The sequence below is a fragment of the Ambystoma mexicanum genome, chromosome 3q (assembly GCF_040938575.1).
Source record: "Ambystoma mexicanum isolate Mex_15411 chromosome 3q, UKY_AmexF1_1, whole genome shotgun sequence".
Lineage (NCBI taxonomy): Eukaryota > Metazoa > Chordata > Amphibia > Caudata > Ambystomatidae > Ambystoma > Ambystoma mexicanum.
The window spans coordinates 784,860,636-784,879,372 of record NC_090926.1 but is presented as its reverse complement, the minus strand read 5'-3'; the positions used below and the strand labels follow the sequence as shown (position 1 = coordinate 784,879,372).

Sequence of the window (18,737 nt, the reverse complement as noted above, 5' to 3'; positions counted from 1 at the left end):
CATCTATTAGGGCTCCAATGTTGTTATGTAATTGCAGACACCTATTTGACACTAAATTTTTCCTTTCACAAAGTTAAACAGGACAAATGTTCAAACAGGCTTGCTCATGAACATGTTATCAATTGCCTATATCTTTTACAGAAACTCAAAGAGGCCCAACTTAGCAAAGTGGGCTCTATGGTGTTGTCTACTCGATTTCGGGCACCACAATAGGCATGTGATATTTCTATCTGGTGCACCTCATCAGGACATATACATTGTTAGAATACCAAAAAGACCAGTTCATATTATCATAATTCAATTCGATATGTAATGCATGCACTCACAACTAAGACAAAACAATGTGTAGGGATGTCAACCATAAACTAAACAGTGGGCCTCATTACGAGTCCGGCGGTAACCGAGGCGGTAAAACCGCCTGGTTACCGCCATACTCGTATTACCATTCTGCCTCTGTGACTCCCAGAATTACCGGGGCATTACAACCCCGGTGTCCCGGGAATTCCGGAGGCGGAATGGTGTTAATCCCCATTCCCATTGAGTCTCATAGACGCACGGCACCCCTTCTTCTTTTTTCTGTTGGTCTTAACTTCAGAAGTAACCAACATTATTTTGTCTAGTAAGCTACGGCGGTTCTTATATTGTTAAATGTGGCCGTAGCCTCTGACCGCCAGCTGACCGCCAGCTGGATGATCCCCTTCAACCGACATGACGTTCAGACTGCTTGGCTACATCAAGTTAGCGTTGACTGAATTATCAGTCGTGTTTTTAGAAAAGTACTGTGTTTTTCAATTTTCTAATTAAATGGTATTATTCAGATAATGAGCTCGAAACATGATTCAATATGTATATTTTAAACATATAATGAAATACAAATAAAACATTTATGCTTTCTAAATTTCTTTGCTCTTGGTATGGTTTGATCTGTGGTTCTGAATTTGGGTGCCCCCCTCCTAGTTCCATAGACGGGTTCCTCCATAACTTGTTGTTTTTTTCCGCTGACACACTTTACGTTTATTATTGATCATGGAAACAACGGCACCATCTCATGATGGTGCCGGTGTTTCCTCGTCCGCCTGCAGGCGGGCGGTGTTAAACCCGCCAGGTCAGACCTGGCGGGTTTGACGCCTCCGCCTGCAGGAGTTGGGATCGCCCGGCATGGAAACAACGGTGGCGGCGGGTTTACCGCCACCGTTGTTTTCATACCGGGCGAGTTATAATGAGGCCCAGTGTTCCAAAAGTAAAGTTCAGAGCTATTTCCAGCTCAGGCTTACTCCTCAGCCTCTTTTCCCCAAACGACAACTAGTTTATCACAATGTTCAATTTACCTTCTTCTGGACTTGGATTAACAAAGGTCCACACCTTTGTAAATGTCGGTAGGCCCTTCCCCAAGTTCAATATAGTTCCCTTCCCAAAGATCAATGTCAGAAGATGTCACAAAAAGAAGTATCTTGAAGCTTTCTCTTTAAACTGTGTGTCTGTAGTTCTTTACAGCTCATGGTTCCCTTCCCCAAGTCTTATATCCACCAATGGTAGTTTTCCTTTTTACACAACAGCAACCTTCCTTGTTAGCTTCTAGGGGTTTTCTTGTCTTGGCGCAGTTGTTAGACCAAACGGTCCACCCATTACAGGTCACGTAACCAGGAACTTCAACCTCTCTTTGAGTTGTGCAATATTGCAGCTGAACCAATGGTGTCTTAAATGCAATTCCACAATTTTCCTAAACAAATGGTTTCTCAAATGCACGTGTTGAGCTTTTACTTTAACTCTGCAACAAGAGTCTTTCATTGGACTTGGTTTTCCATTGTCTTTTGTGAGAAACCTGAAGGTGTCTCCCTGACTAGTCTCCGGGGATCTGTCATCCAGGTGGCCAGGACACGGTCATCGCGTGGAAGTGGGACACCGATGGGTGAGACACAGTAGCCCCCTTTTTCTAATACCTTTTCCCCATCTAGCTATCCAAGAAGCTCGGAAACTCTACCCCCCCATCGCCATTTCCTACACAAACACTTTTGTACATCACCAAAGATGACGGACAAACACAAAAGCCTTTTACCTAACATGTCCCAACAGCAGGGTCAGGCAAATTCAGGCAATTGACCAGGATCACACACACCTGACAGCCCTTTGCCTTCCCCACAGGGATAAAAGGTGGAGCACAAGTGCACAATACGAGCGATACAGACCGCACATAGACACAGCTATCCAAGCACGGCAGTTCAAGATGAGGCGAAAAGCAGCAAATATCGAAAGGTTGACAAGGAGAGAAGTAACCTTACCCTTTTCAACCCAGACCCCATGAGACATCTGCATTTACGAGACCTCCGCAGAAGGAATCGTAAGACTGCGGACAATAGCTCAAGAGTGTTGCAGCAGATGTCAGCGGTACAGGGAGTGTGTCTACGCTCATAATCAGGACCGAGGGAGACGTCTGCTACCGAGGTAACAACCTAAGGAAAGCCAAGCGGTTCATCACAGCCGGTGAGTCGAGTTGAGAACCGATCAGAAAACAAAATGAAAGTCATAAAATGGCACATTGAGAAAAGCTCAAAGAACTGTAAATTGTTATGGGAAGACCAGCTTCAGAGAGAATCGGCACCATGTGGGTGCTCACTGGAGAGATTCTGTTTAATCCTATGTTGAGTGAACTCATGATACCAGAAGGCCATAGGAGAACCACCAAGAAAGGCCAAAGTGGTCATACAGGGGTATAGCAAAATCCTCGTACATTCGAATGTCTTCGACCGACAAACAGTTGAGAAAGCAAGGGAGGTGAATTCCGCAAGAAGAGATGCAAAACATGAAGTGGCAAGAGTGAACCCGAAAGGGGGATGCCAATAAAGAGGGGTAAAGTCTAAAGTCCCAAGAAACAGCGTGTTGACAAAAGTGAACCCGACAGAGGGAAGTCCAGGAGAAACTGTTTAAAAAGACATTTGCAAAAGCCAGAGTGAACCCGACGTAGGGAGGCAAACAGTCGATAAGGGTCTGCGCCCAGAAGAGGGGATCTAGAGACTTATTATTTGTGAACACTTCTTCCTTGTTTGTCAATCCTATCCCACCCTCCCTTTGGTATTTAGTTGCAAGGAAAGGCAATAGGTTTTTAGTATAGGCCCTTTTAGTTTGACAAGACGCCACTAGGACTGCCTTATTTTGATTTGATAGTCATATGTTGCTCCCATCTTAGATTTAGGTTTAGATTAGGTGTTATTTTTTTCCACCCTACCTATACAATTTAATAAACGATACAATTTAATAAACGCCCTTGAACTGTGATCACTTGTGTCTGTCTATTCTTGATACCATGCCTTCCTTACACTTTCAATTCATAGTTCAAGCATAGCAAGTTGGTTATTTGCATTCACTTTGAGGTTCAATGTTAGCAGTTTTGCTGTTTCACGTAACTTCCTATTCAAAATGAATAGTCTTTGCCTTCTTTTCACCTTGGTATTTATGTGCAGGTTTCACTTATTTCCTTTAATTCAGTATTTTAGTAAATGTAACTTGGCTTGTTTAATTTAATTCGGTATTCAATAAGTTCAACTTTGCTTATTTCATTCAATTCGGTATTCAGTAAGTTCAACTTTGCTTACTTCCATGGATCGCTACTCCATTCACAGTCCCTTGGAGCACCCGGGTAACTGCAGTGTCCCCGACACGCATCCGGACCCAGCAGCTCCTCTTGGCAGCTTCTCTCCAAGTGGGAAAGCCTTTCGCCGGGTGCTTCATTCAACACTCGCCGGCTTTTGTACGTAGCTCTGCCTCTGCTCCACATCAGCGCCTGCTGTCCGTTTTCCCTTCTGAGGGTTCTCCGTCCTGCAGAGTCCCACCAGCAGGACTCCTGGGATCCTGGTAAGCGTCTCAGATTCTGGCACAGCGGCACGACTCCTCCCTTTGCTGCTTCCTCTTTCGGGGGCTCTCTCTGGTGTCGCTTTGTCCGCTGCTGCTTCCCCCAGATGCATCTGCAGTCCACCTCTCATACACCTGTGGTCCTTCAATGGGCTGCAGGTGTATTACATTAATTAAGGTTGCTTGACTCTGATTAGAAGTACATGCCTGACATTCATGCATCTTCTTCGTCCCAGTACCAAAGTGGTGAGAGTAAGTGGTGTCTATTGCTATCAGTTGCCTCATCCTTGAATCAGAACTAGAGTGGGGAAAGTGTGACATGTTCAAAACTCTCAGTTGTTTCTTCTTCGTCTCAGTACTGTTAGGTACCCCAAAAGAGGAATGAAGGGGGACTGCTCTATAATGACCCACAAAGGTTGGGGGGAGGGTTGGGCTAGTTGTCACGAGGATAATGGGGATACCATGTCTCGCCTAAAGGTACCTTACTCCCAATCCCTCAGGTGATTCTCCCTCACTTGTCCATCCCCAGGGTCAGAATCCAGTAGCAATGGCCTTTCCCTGGCCACCTGCATAGAAGATCCAAGGGGAGTAGGACTGAGAACACCCTCAGGTTTCTCACACCCCACAAACCTCCAGGCTAGGTCCACACTACATATTGTGAGTATCTTACTTGGGGGTTATAATGGACGGGAGATTAGTATACAGTTCCAGACACTTATACACCTCTTTTGTTGTACTAGGTCACTGCGGCCAAATGTAAGGAAGGCATGGTATCAAAGTAACACAGACACAAGTGATCACAGTTCAAGTGTGTTTATTAAGCTGTAAAATGGGTGAGATAAATGCCTCGCCAAAGCCAAAATCTAAGAGAGGGAGCAAGCTACGACCATCAAATAATAATAATACAGTCCTAGTGGAGTCTACTCAAACAAGAAGGCCTATACTAATAAAAACCTTTTGCCAATCCTTACCGATATGCTACAAAAGAGTATGGGATAATGTTGGAGAAAAGAAAGAAATCGCTCACAAAATGTTAAGTCAGGATGTTATGGCCGGTGTCTCCCTTCCCCACGTTTTTAGCACCGAATAAGGTTGGACTCTTGAGCACAGCCCACTCCTGGGCTTCTCTAACACAAGTTTACAATTCCTTTTCTCTATATCAGGGCCTTCTGTGCCCAAGTCTCTTCTCATGCAAAGTCTCTTGCTTCAGAGGGCCTGATATGTTCCAACAACAAAACAAAAGTTCCTTAGGGTAATATTCAAGGGGTGATTACCTTAAAGCCTTGGATCCCCCTCTGCCGGGCTCCGAACCGTTTTCTCAGTTGTCAGCCTCCCTAAGTCAGGCTCAGACCGACCATTCACTGTGGACACCCTCAGTCGAGTTCATACATGTCGTCATAATGTAATTTACTTAGCTTCTCCACAGAGCTTCTTCACTACACCTTGCTTTTCTCTTGACGTCCCTCAGTTGGGTTCATAACCGCCCTTCCAATCACAATCTCCTCATTTGTAATATTCGAAAAGTCTTAATGTCTTTTTAAACAGCCTCACAATGTTTAAGTTAGGTCCCGTTCCTCTGGGCTCAGGCCTCCCAAAGCACTTGCCAATTCTCAACAGAGACTTCCGAAGGGTGATCGCATCTCGCTGGGACACTCTGATAGCCTATGGTAAGTGCTGGCTTCACAAAAATACAGTTAGCACAGCTTTCCCCATCGCCGGGCGCAAACGCCTATTTCACAATTTTACAATAGTCAAAACTTCTGAAACGTGTCTAAGACTTTCGATTGTACAAGGGGGTTTGGCTTGACCCTTGTATGACCACCTTGACACTTCACGCCGGCATTCCCTATGGCCTCTTATACTTGTAGTTTCACGTGAGGAGTACCAGTTAGAGACCTTCGATTGAGCGCCCATGTGGCTCTCGACCACTCTATCTCTGGTATCAAGTTTGTTCACAAAAAGACCTCTGTCTATTAATCTTCTTAATGTTGCCACTGCAACCTTGAGTCTCACACAGTCCAGTCCACTATCAGGTTCTTCCGACTCACCAGCTGTGCTGAACTTGTTGGCGTTTCCTTTGCTGTTGGAGTCAAGGATGGTACCTCGATGGCAACCGCATCTCCCCACCTGGCTATCAGTGCGGGAGGGTTCCCTCTACCGCTGACATCCTCACACCATTTGCCAGCTGCGATTCCCGGTCTTATGTTTCCTTTGTTGGAGGCTTTGCGGGTCTGGGTTGAAAAAGGTAAGGACAACTCCCTCCTTGACGTTCTTTCAGGTCTCACCGCCTTTCTCCTCCGTTTGAACTGCTGTCCTGGAATAGCTGCTTCCTCGTGCATTCGGCCTTCCTCAGAGTATGCTTTTGTGCTCTACCTTTTATCCCTATGCGGAAAGGAAAGGGCAGTCAGGTGTGTATAGTTGTTGGCAAATGCCTGACTCTGCCTGACTCTTGTGCTGGGACATGTCAAGTAAACAGCTCTGATCTTAGTCTGTTGTTGCCCACGGTGTGAGAAAGTGTTTGTGTTGGAAAAGGGGGTGGGGGATAGAGTTTCTAAATACTTGGCAGGATGGGAAAAGGTGTCATAAGGAAGGGGATACCGCGTCTCACCCTTCGGTGTCCCACTCCACCCTATGGAACTGGATCCAATAGTGATAGCCATTTCCTGGCCACTTGGATGACAGATCCCTGGGGACTAGTGAGTGAGACACCTTCAGGTTTCATGCATACCCTTCCCTTATGCAAGGTGGATATGCCTGTTCTTTGCCCAGGTTCCATGTTGTTAAGACCTGGGAAAGAACAGGGATGAGAGATGTCCAAGAACTATCACATATTCCATTGATTTGTTGTGGTCGGTGTCAGTAAAGGTGTAGGTATCTTACTAGTTTCTCTACATTAGCCTATGAATTGCTTCTTATGGGCTGTTTCAGGTCTCCTAGGCTCCGAGTTTTCCCAGTCCCATATTGGAGCGTTTTGGGAATAGTAATCTGCTTGCCAACAACTCTGGCGTAGAAAATCTCCAAATGTAGGTGGAGTTTCCTGTAATGGAGTAGAAAAGGTAGGGAAATCCCGACCCAGAATAACTTCTTCAGGAAGTCCAGGAATTATGACTGATGATATTTCACAGGATTCGCCCCGTATATTAAAGTGTACAGGTATTTTGGGGTACACCTCATTGTCCATGTATACACATGAAACCCTAACTAGGGACGCATCTTCCAGGTCCTTTGCTCTAACTAAATCGGCCCGTATAGCAGTTTGCTTACTACCTGAATCAATTAAGGCCCTTACTTGCTTCCCATTTATTCAGGCCTTTTCATATGTAAAGTCAGTAGAAGCTTGATATAAACAGATGCTAAAGGTCTCTAACTCCTCTTCGGGTTCTTCCCATTCCTCACCCTTTAAACAACCTATTCCCATAGGTTCGACCCTTAGATTCTTTGGACAGTGTATAGCTACATGTCTTGTTTCTCCACAAGAAAATCAGACAGGTAGAGGTGGTCTGCTTCCTTTTATTCCTCCCTTCTTCTTTCATCTTTGGTTTTAGGATCAGTACTTCTGATTTCTACTTTGTCTCGTGGCATCCCTTCAATAATTCTATAGAACCCCCTTGTTAATCTATTTCCTGAGGATGTTGGTGGATAGGCTTATGATCCTTCTATTCGTCCCAACAATGGGCTGAGTGGAATTGTTTAGCTGTATCTGAGTGGTTTTGTGCAGTCTCAATGGCTGTGGCTAAGGTAGGTTGATTTAACTGTTGAACGGCTTTCTGCAAAAAATGGGGTAAGGAATTAGTGAATTGCTCTAGGGTTAACATCTCCGTCAGTTCTTCTAAGGATTTGTTATTGATCCACAGCGCCACATTGTTTTTGACACGTTCACCCATTTCCAAGTGGGTTTCTCCTGGGTTAAATCTAATGGCCCTCAATGTCAGTACTCACATACCAAGGATCATGTCGCCTGGAGGCTGTTTCTAATCGAGATCCAACTGGATTGTTACTGCCAAGATCACAACTTGAACCCATAAAGGGTCTCCTCGATAGAGTGTGACCTTTCTCCTGAGACACTGTGATACCCATAGAATAAGTGGGTCCCACTGTGATTTAAGCTAATGAGAAAGGTACTACCAGTACACGCCAAGCTGAGGAAGAAAGAGAAGAGTGTTATAAAAAGAAAAAAAGCCAACATGGAAAACAGGAGTACATACAATTGAACTAACACAGCACAAACCTTAATATTAATGTCCTGGTCCCAACTCCAGGCGTGTGCAGAAAACGGAACTGGCCAAGACTCTTGGCAGGAGTAATAAATTAGATCAGATTGGACAGAGAAAGGACTGACAGAGGAAAGGGGAGTTAGTTGGTTAGTCGGACCTGCCCCTGGGTGGAACGAGGACGCACTACCGATGAAAAGGGCAACACTTGATGGAGCACTGCATAGCATACAGGAGTCCATTAGCAAAAATGAGCAAAGGATGTGCTCAAATGAAAATATGGGGTGTTCCACAATAGGAAACAAACAAGGGATTAGGCAATGGCAGTCTGTAATACGATACGTGGTCTGGTTGTTCAAAAGCAGGAAACAAACAACGGATTCAGCATGGCAGTCCGTAACACAATCCGTGGTCTGGTTTGTTCAAGAGCAGGAGATGAGCAAGGGATTAAGAGAAGGCAGCCCGTAAGGCTTTCCATCGTCAACAGGGGCAGAACGGAGGACCAGAAGTGTAACAAGAGCTGAACTGAAACTCAGAACGGGGAGGTAGCGAGGCGTACCAACTTCAATCAGAAGTACTGCAGTGTGGCTAGGCAGGGAATAAATATGCATTTGGAGAGCGTGAGCACGTGCTCCACGTTGTTCTGCGTCATTGGCAAAGTGATAGAACACTAGAAGGCTCAGCGTTACGCTATTATCTGCGTGCCTGGCGTTGTAAGAGATGCCATGGCAACCTCCAGGAACGAGGATGAAAGGGATGTTTTCCAAGCGTTTGATGTGTTGGAGATTGCACAGCCCTACGCATCGTGACGCTCAACTTCAACTCTTTTTAACAGTCCCTCTTTGATGGATAGAAAAGTGCCACCCAGTGCAGGATTAAGTAGTTGATAGGAGGTTTGTAGTTCGCCTTTCAACATAGGGGCTAAATAGCATCTTTTGAGGCTCTCTTCCCATCCTAGTTGTTCAGCTAGGCATTCGAAGTACAAGAAACATTTTCCTAAATCTTCACCTTCATGATATGGCTGTAGTACCCCCTGTGGTAGTAAGGGTCTTGCTTACAATTCAATCAATTTAGTTACATTTTCTTCGAGTCTAGCTTCGGCCTGCATCTGATGGGCCACTAACTGGTCGGTGATATTGGCTAGGTCGGCCATTTCTTCTGGGGGTCTAAGGGTTCCTTCAGTGGATGGTTCTGAATCAGAAAAGAAACAACTCACGATTCCTTTGGATAGGGTTTTGAAGTCTTGTGATTTTTTTTGATTCTGAGCCTAATTAAGGAATGGGTTTTGGCAGGTTAATCTCAAACCCTGATGGCCCTGCGATAGATGACAATTGGGTACCAAAAAAAAAGGTTCGAAACGGGGGGTACTGAGCACTAGATCTAAAAAAAGTAAAGACGGGTTGAACGTTCGGTATTATTTGATCCCACTGTTGTACATTATAATGTGAGAGAGGAAGGGTGTCCAATAACACTTGAATCTTACAGAATAGATCCTGTTGACCAGTCAGGACCCAAAGTTGGGAGAACAACAACTCTTTTAGTGTGGATACGGGTTCAGAGTCAAGGAGTTTAACGGTTCCATTTTTATCAGTTGAATCAAATCCCACTCTGACACCAAACATAAGGAAGGCATGGTATCAAAGTAAGACAGACACAAGTGATCACAGTTCAACGGTGTTTATTAAACTGTAAAATGGGTGAGATAAATGCCTCGCCAAAGCTAGAATCTAAGAGAGGGAGCAAGCTACGACCATCAAATAATAATAATACAGTCCTAGTGGAGTCTACTCAAACAAGAGGGCCTATACTAATAAAAACTAATTGCCAGTCCCTACCGCTATGCTACAAAAGAGTGTGGGATAATGTTCACAAGAAAAGAAAGAGGTGTTCATAAAATGATAAGTTAGGATGTTATGGGGTCTCCCCTCCCCACGTTTTTAGCACCGGACAAGGTGGGACTCTTGAGCACAGCACACTCCTGGGCTTCTCTAGTACAAGCTTACAATTCCTTTTCTCTATATCCGGGCTTTCTGTGCCCAAGTCTCTTCTCTTCTTGTGCAAAGTGTCTTGCTTCAGAGGGCCTGATATGTTCAAACAACAAAGCAATGTTAATCTTCACGTTGGGTGATTACCTTACACGCTTGGATCCCCTTCAGCCGGGCTCCGATCCGTTTTCTCGGTTGTCAGCTCCCTCAGTCGGGCTCAGACTGACCACTCACTGTGGACACCTTCAGTTGGGTTCATACTTGTCGACATAATGTAGTTCACTTAGCTTCTTCACAGAGTGGGATTCACTTCCCCTTGCTTTTCTCTTGACGTCCCTCAGTCGGGTTCACTACCATCCTTCCAATCACAATCTCCTCATTTATAATGTTCAAAAGTCATAATGTCTTTTTGAACTGCCTTACAAAGTTTAAGTTAGCTCCCCCTCCTCCGGGCTCAGACCTCCCAAAGCACTTGCCAATTCTCAATAGAGACTTCCGAAGGGTGATCAAGTCTCACCGAGTGACTTTGATAGCCCATGGTAAGTGCTGGCTTCACAAAAGCACAGTTTGCACAGTGTTCCCCACCGCCAGGGGTGCAAACGCCTGTTTCACAATTTTACAATTGTCAAAACTTGTAACGCGTCAAGGACTTTCAATTGTACAAGGGGTTTTGGCTTGATCCTTGTATGACCATGTTGACACTTCACACCAGCCTTCCCTAGGGCCTCTTAAATTTTTAGTTTCAGGTGAGGGGTATCAGCTAGAGACATTCAATTGAGTGTCCACGTGGTGTCGCACCACTCTATCTCTAGTACCAAGTTGGTTCACAAAAAGACCTCTGTCTCTTAATCTTATTAATGTTGCCACTGCAACCTTGAGCCTCACACAGTCCGGTCCACTATCAGGTTCTTCCGACTCACCGGCTCTGCTGAACTCATTGGTGTTTCCTTTCCCACTGGAGTCAAGGACGGTACAACGATGGCAACCGCGTCTGCCCGCACTGGTTATTAGTGCGGGAAGGTTCCCTGTACCGCTGACATCCGTCACACCATTCACCAGCTGCGATTCACAGTCTTATGTTTCCTTTGTTGGAGGCTTTGCGGGCCTGGGCTGAAAAAGGTCAAGCAAATCCTTCCTTAACGTCCTTTCAGGTGTTGCTGCCTTTCTCCTCCGTTTGAACTGCCATCCTGGAATAGCTGCTTCCACATGCGTTCAGACTTCCTCGGAGTATGCTCTTGCGCTCTGCCTTTTATCCCTATGAGGAAGGGAAAGGGCAGTCAGGTGTTTGTAGTTGTCGGCAATTGCCTGACTCTGCCTGACCTTTGTGTTGGGACATGTCAGGTAAACAGCTCTGGTCTTAATCCGTTGTCACTCACGGTGTGAGAAAGTGTTCGTGTTGGAACCAGTCCAAGGATTCCACTGGGATGAAGATTCAGGAATCAAGAGACAAGGCAGAGAAAAGGAACTGGAGAACGAAGAGGGAAGGAGGCAGAAGGCCAAGAACATGAAGTCAGGGAAGAAAGCAAGACAAGTGCAGGAAAAAAACAATAAGATGCAAGGGAGTCACCTAGCAGAGCCTTTTAAAGTGACTGAAGGCGAAAGAAGCTGGTACCAGAAATAGGAATCCGAACTGGAAGAAAGCACCAGGAAACCCTGGGCGCCATCTTAGAACGGAATCCTCGTTGCTGCGCATTCACCTATGCTGTGAACCTGTAAGATGTATTTATTTATTTCATTGTGTTTTTATAACATACCTTATAACATACCGGGGTTCGATTTCTAAGCGCAGAGCTGGGATTCAAACTTCTGTTGCTCTGCATGGGCTTGCTGCCACGATCACCACGTTGTCCCAGTGCTATCCTCCATTCACAGCCATGGTAAGTACTGTGATACCAGCGTGGGTACAATCCGTGTCTGGCCATGACAGTAACCAGGAAGATTTTCACATCTCTTCTTCTAAAAGAGCTCATGACTTGGGTTAAGAACATCAGTCCTGATCATACAGAGTATTCTTCACCCTCAAAGAATTCTGAATGAGATCAGTCACCTTAAGCCTCAAGGAATTCAGTAACGCAAGACAGAAAGATGCAAAGTCATTTAAGAATTTCACCTTGGCTATTCGCAGGCAATGGTGGGTTGTTCTGGTTGTCTGCTCACATTCTACGTTCCTTTTGGTGGATGTGCAACATCTACAGATCCCACGTGGTGTGTGTCCTTTGGTTTTTTCTAGCCCTCATATTTCTGTTATATTTCTCTCTTTTTGAGCTGGTATTGTTATATCGTTCATTGTAAGTCTATCTGTAAGATTTCTGCTACGTTTGAAAGCAAACCTAGGGGGTTAGGACTTTATTCTTGTTTCTTAAAGATTCTCCAGTTCTTCATTACGGATTTCTTGATCTTGACAGAAAAGTGGCTCAAGGTGCTCACAAAGACTAGTCTTTCGTTGTCCTTTTCCTTCAGTTTGTATTCAAGCAAGGTCTTCCGATTGTTGTTGCTAGCTCTTTTATAGGGTTGTTGCACTATTTTATTTGGCCTCGCCTCAGTAATTTCGCCTTGAGATGTTCCGCTTCTTGTTTGTACAGGTGTAGGTTAGAGCTATTTCTTCTCAACTTAAGGAATTGTCTAAAGGGCAAGTTGTTCCTAGTGTGTCTGGGGTGAAAACTGTAAAATCTAAGAAGGGCATTTTTGTCTGTTGGCTTGTGATAGGGTTTTACTCATCATGTATTACTTACCGTGTCATGAAAGATCATAACATCCAGAAAATTCACTTGAGTTTCACTATAGGTCACTGTGAATTTCAAGTATCGGTCTTGCTCATTCAACCAACGTACAAAGGTTTCTGCTGTGTTCTTATTTCCCCTCCATATTAACAATACATCGTCGATGTATCTCTTCCATAGACAAATATCATTAAAAAATACAATTTTAAAAAAATGTGCTATGTTAGGTGCTACTGTGGCACCCATAGCAGTCCCATGAATTTGTTTGTATATGGTATTTGGAATTGGAAATAGCTTTCTTTTAGAGCCATTGACAGACACCACAGGATAAATGAGTTGGGAATGTATGTGAACCTGTTTTAATAAGTAAAATGGAACTGTAGAATCCTAAGAAACACGCAATAGAGATTGTGTATACATATATGATTGGCAAGCACCCTAATGTTTGCAGACAAATTAGCCCCTGGAGAAGTGCCAGAGATTGAGTCTCATGCCAAGAAGGAACGAAACATCTTGGGCAGGCTGAATTTTGTTTTAACATCATAGAATGGTTTTTAATATAAATTAGATATATGAAATCATTGTTTGATATTCAGCACTTTTGCACTTTATGTATGAATGAGTATGAATGAAGAAAAGCCACAGAGTTCACTTACGTATCTGTGTTAGCATTTCTGAGTTGTCTGAAACAATGGGTGTTTGTAGATTGTTTTAGGTAATTCTGGTAGGATGTATTACAGCTTTGTAAAACTATGGCACACAAAAATTAAATTGTTGGAGTAATCAAGGTTTGAAATATACTACTTTTACATAATTCGATCAACGGAATAAATGAATGGAACACTGACAATAGGAGTGTAATTCCTGTCTCTTGGCACGTGAGTTTAACTGTTTATATAGATCTAGCCACAACTACATTAGTTTCAGGCCCCACTTGCTAGACAATCCTGGCTGTGCCTCTGGAAGGAAGACTTTACAATTAAGCAGGGACTTGCTAAATGTCTGTGACAGACAGTAAAGCAAACGTTTTTACATGAGTGTGTCATTGTTTGTGCTATCTCCTCGCCCAATGCGCACCTCACTGAAGGGGAGGTTTCACTGGTGCTGTGGTAGAGCAGAGCGCAAAGGTTGCCGTTAAGTTAGAACACGAGGTGATGCAGAGAGCAGGCAATGCAGGGCTTTGCGACTCACTTGGCATTTTAAGGACAAAAGTTGAGGCCCTTTAAAACAGTATTTGATTTGCTGTATACGCGGCTAACAAGTAAACAGTAAATAAATAATTAAATATGTAAATAAAGAAATCATCCTCGTTCAACCACCAGAATTTGCAGCGAGAACAGCAAAATATGCCCATGCAGGCCACCAAAGAAGACAGAGGGTATAAAGCAATATGGGACTTTTAAGTGGATGGGGAGGGGGCTGAAAAACAAAAGGGTCAATAATGACGATAATGTAATATTGTATACAGCCCATGTATTTACTTCGGCAACATTTGTATAACTCCTCATACCGATGAAGTGCCTTAATTGCAGTGTACTGGGTGCATAGAAGTGTGGCTCTCCTGCTGAAAGTAGCCAGTGGCTTTGTTCTCCCTACACGCTCTCCTGGATGCTAGCTACCATTACCAAAAGAGGCACGTGCACAAAGCAACACAGGACACAACATAGGGATTCGGGTTTCATGTCTACTAAAGAGAACATGTGTGTTGCTGCATAGTCTGGATTGCCACATACTCCCTTCCATTCCTTCCCATCCCACTCCATGTAAACGCGGCGCAGCATGTAGCCTGAGCCCGGCCTCTCGCCTTCATTATGCCCCCTATTGGCGATGTTTTCCCTGATTACTCCTCCTTCGCCATTACCACGCCCCTTCTCCTCTACCCCATTCCCCTTGCTGTCAAGGCTGTGGGATGATGGACTAGGGCTCTGCCTCCTCCTTTGACTCCTCCTCCCGCTTTCTCTCCCATTCCTCCTCAGCCCTCCACAGGCTCTCCTCCCTCTGGCTTCCCCCCACCCACCGCCCCCTGTTTGTTTCTCCAGTCCCAGTCAGTTCCTCCCACTTCCGGCCTCCAGCACCTCCCTGTACCCGCCTTCTCTCCACCTCCCGGGTTCATCCTTCCTCCCCCTCTCCTGTCAGTGCAGGAGGATGCCGGGCTCGGCCTCCTCCCCCACCAGGCTGCAGAAGATGCTCTGGGTTTTTGCAGCTTCCATCACAGGCAGGACGTCCCCCACGACCGTCTCCCCTCCCCGGCAGGAACCCTCCGCCCCCTCCGCTTGAGGCGGCTCTGATGCGAGCAGCTGCAGCCTGGGGTGCCTTGTCTATGCTGCACCGGAGGAGGAGGTGGGGTGAGGGGCCGAGCTGCCACGTACCTCCCTGACTGTATGAGGCTGGGGGAGGCATCCTGATGTAAGAGGAGAGCGGGCCGGGATCCAGGGAACGAAGTGGCTGCAGACGGACCTAAAGTGCACCGAGCTGGAGGGCTCCCCAGAAGCACTGAGTGACTGGTCCCAGGGTCACGAGGTGGCCGCAGAGCCCTTGCCCAGAAGTACCTCCTGGTACCAGCCCAGTGCACGGGAGGAGCTCCCTGGTCCTGCTGTAGTCCAGCACGGCCCACTGGTGGTACCACCCTCAATAGCTGCTCAGGATCTGCCAGGCACTGCCTGACACACTCCTCGGTATCAGTCCAGGAACTGCGGTCCCCAGCGCGGCGCTGTCCTCTAAGGTGCCTCGGTATTTATTTGTTCCATCTTGGCACTAGTGACTAGTCCAATCCAGAACCAGTCTTTCTCTGCCTGTCATTTCCATGTCCTGCTAAAACCCAACCGTGCCTGAACTAGCATTTCTGCCTGCCGAGGGATCTGTCTATTGGCCTCGCCTTCTGCTCTGGACCTGCCACAGCCTGCCTGGCACCAGCCTCTCGGGATGCCCAGCTTCTAATGGACTCCGCCTGCTGCAAATCTCTCTAGCTGCTCAGGAATTGCCAGTCCCGCACAGTGCTGGCTTCACCTGCTGCTCAGGGCCTTTAACTCTCATCCTGGCACTGACCCCCCAGCTCCCTATTTGTCCTGCCTCTACCCTCAGGGCCTTTGGGTATTCGCTTGTCGCCCAATTCTTGACTTCATATTCTTCAGCTCTGTGACTGCCCCGGGGCCGGCGGTGCCGATGCTGAGCGCAGGGAGGATGGAGGAGTTCCAGAGTGAAGAAGACGAGCCTTGGTACCATCAGCATGACCTGGAGCAGGGTAAGGGGAATGGCACGGGGGAGGGTCGTGGTAAGGGGCGGCCCATTTGGTGTCAAACTGTCACTGGGGAAAGTATATTGCATGGAGCGAACAGTGGTGGAACCACCCAAAGTTAGGGTATGAAGAACAACCGAGCTAGACCCAGGGTCGGACTGGGGCATCAAATTGTCTCGGGCACCAATGGAAAAAGTGGCCCACCATTGTAAATGGCAATTCATTCCTTTTGTGACAGAGTTTTTGAATAATACCCATGGGGGAGTGTTTTGATACAATGTGATGCAAATTGTGCATTTTAAAGAATATTTATTCAGTAACATTGGTCAAAACTTCTAGCTGCATGATGAAGTCAATTATCAGAATGGCCCACTTTGACCAACAAAAAACTGTCCCACACTAGCATTTTGCATTTTTGGTTCTGGCATTGCCTTATAAGCCAGCCTGAGGCTGGCTAGACCCAGGACAGAGTAATAAGAGGGGGTCAGAAAAAGGCATGAAGAGCTTACATAAATGGTGTCAATACTATGGCAAGGATGTACTAGACAGGCACCCTGGGTGCAAGGAGCGGGGGTGGGGACACTAAATTGTCTGACAGGCAACTAATGTAGCCCCATTGCCAGATATTGTGGGCAGCCAACATTCTGGAACCTGCCCGACATGTGACAGGGATGAAAGCCTATGGCCTACCCTTCTTGACCACGCTGCACTGAGGCCCACAGATCTAACTTGCATTTTCCCTTTGCACTATTTTGAAAGCAGTAGCTGTTAATGTATCACCTGAACAGAAGTGCCTTATCATCATCTGAACACCAGGATGCCAACACATACCTCTACTCTGCCCTTCTTCTGGTGCGCCCACCACATTGCACTTAGGCCAGGGCTCGCCAATAGAAATGCGGTCCAGAGAGATACAGCTCTCCGCAACAACGCTTATCCCAAGGCAGGAATTTGCAACCTCAGGCCTTCCAGATGATTTGGACTACGATTCACAATATCCTTCAGCATTGCCTATGCTGGCTAGGCTGATGGGAGTTGTAGTACAATACATTTGGAGAGTCAGAGAGTGCAGCTGCTTGTTCTAAGGAATGTTTGTGGTAAGGGGTCTAAACATTCCTTAATTAGGGTACCTGTGGAACACCATCTCCCCCAGCGCTGAACTACATGTGTAGACAGCAACTCAATTGCATGGGGTAGGTGCGAAGGACACTGGGGTGAAGTAAGGCTGTTTCAGTACCTTAAGTAGCAAAGTTGTATTCTTTTGGGGCTTTGTAACCTTATTTCTCCCCACCATAAGGTTTTTCGCTGCATTTCAGGGGTCATGTAGACCTTTTTTTTTTTTTTTAAGAAAATGCTAAATAAGATCTTGCACAGATAACTTCTTTATTAAGCTAAATAAAATGTTTGCCTCCTCACTTTCAGAGGTGTTTTCCTCGGGCACCGATAGGACTATTGAAACAAACCTTGGTTTCTGTGGAAGAGCGTCCCGTTACCTTCCAGTTTGAGACATGTACGCGTCCTGTTACCTGCCAGCTTGAGACATGTACGCGTCCTGTTACCTGCCAGCTTGAGACATGTATGCAAGAGCTGGATCCCAGACAAGCAGAGATCCGTATAAGCCCATACATATGTATAAGATTCTACAGCGCCCTTTGCTCGCTAGCTAGGTTTACGCTATTTAAGCCCATATACAGATACCTACTGAAATAGTTGAAAGAATGTCAGATGGAACCCCACCATGCTGTTATATGCAACAGTTCTCAGTGTAGCTAGGCCAGCTTGTGTGTTTGTAGCATGTCCATGGCGGCCTTTGTCGTTGCTTTAGGCAGATGCCTGTGCCAGTCGGCGTCGATGCAACTAAGGTACAATTTGAAGTTTGAAGTTTTATGTTGTAGGCTGTGAAGCAGAAGGGTAACATACTGCAGTGCCATAGTTGTTGCCAAAGGTAGATGTCTATGCCAAATTCGAAGAAGTGGTAAGTATGCATATGTCGCTATGTGTTCCAGGGATTCTTTCCATTGCCCCGCCACGCTTATATGCCATCTTGGCATAGTGTGGGTCCGTGTGCATGGTCACCAAGGTCGGTTTCTTCTGAAATGTGAACAGGGACCGCTGGTTGTTTTGCAAGTCTGCGGTGCCCTGGGCATAGCTTTGAGTTCAATTCCTCGGGAGTTATAACACCTTCCCTACCAAGCCATTGCTGTTTCTAGCCAGAGCCTGACATTGTGTGGCCGCAGGTTATGTGCCTTCCTTGGTGTTCTTATGTGGGCATAAAGGGTGGCAGCCCTTGGACCTCTTGGGATTGGATCCTTGTGGCATTGGACCTCTTGGGATTGGATCCTTGTGGCATTGGACCTCTTGGGATTGGATCCTTGTGGCATTGGACCTCTTGGGATTGGATCCTTGCTGCTTTGGACCTCTTGGGATTGGATCCTTGCTGCTTTGGACCTCTTGGGATTGGATCCTTGTGGCATTGGACCTCTTGGGATTGGATCCCTGCGGTGTTGGACCTCTTAGGATTGGATCCCTGCTGTGTTCTTTTGCTGCATCAGGGTGTCACTGAATGAGTGATGTCAGTATTTTCTTACTTGTTGGTCGGTTACTTCAGTACTGTGGTCTAGTAGTTCTCACCGGCTGTTGCCTGCGTGCCAGCCAGTATTCATTGTGATGCTTGATGGAAAATCTGATGATCGTGCAAAGCCTGTGGCCCTGCTCTCAAGTGACAATGTGTTGCACATCT

At 46.1% G+C, this 18,737-nt stretch overlaps 1 protein-coding gene across 1 annotated transcript in view; it reads left to right on the top strand.

The window, feature by feature from the left end:
• Window positions 1–14,870: 14,870 nt before the first annotated feature.
• The window catches only part of CDR2L (cerebellar degeneration related protein 2 like), a 149,500-nt gene continuing 145,633 nt past the window's right edge, over window positions 14,871–18,737 (top strand). The window contains exon 1 of the mRNA XM_069654844.1: window positions 14,871–16,003. Within this exon, the coding sequence (XP_069510945.1) occupies window positions 15,925–16,003 (79 nt within the window). The 5' untranslated portion in view covers window positions 14,871–15,924. The remainder of the gene's footprint in view (window positions 16,004–18,737) is intronic.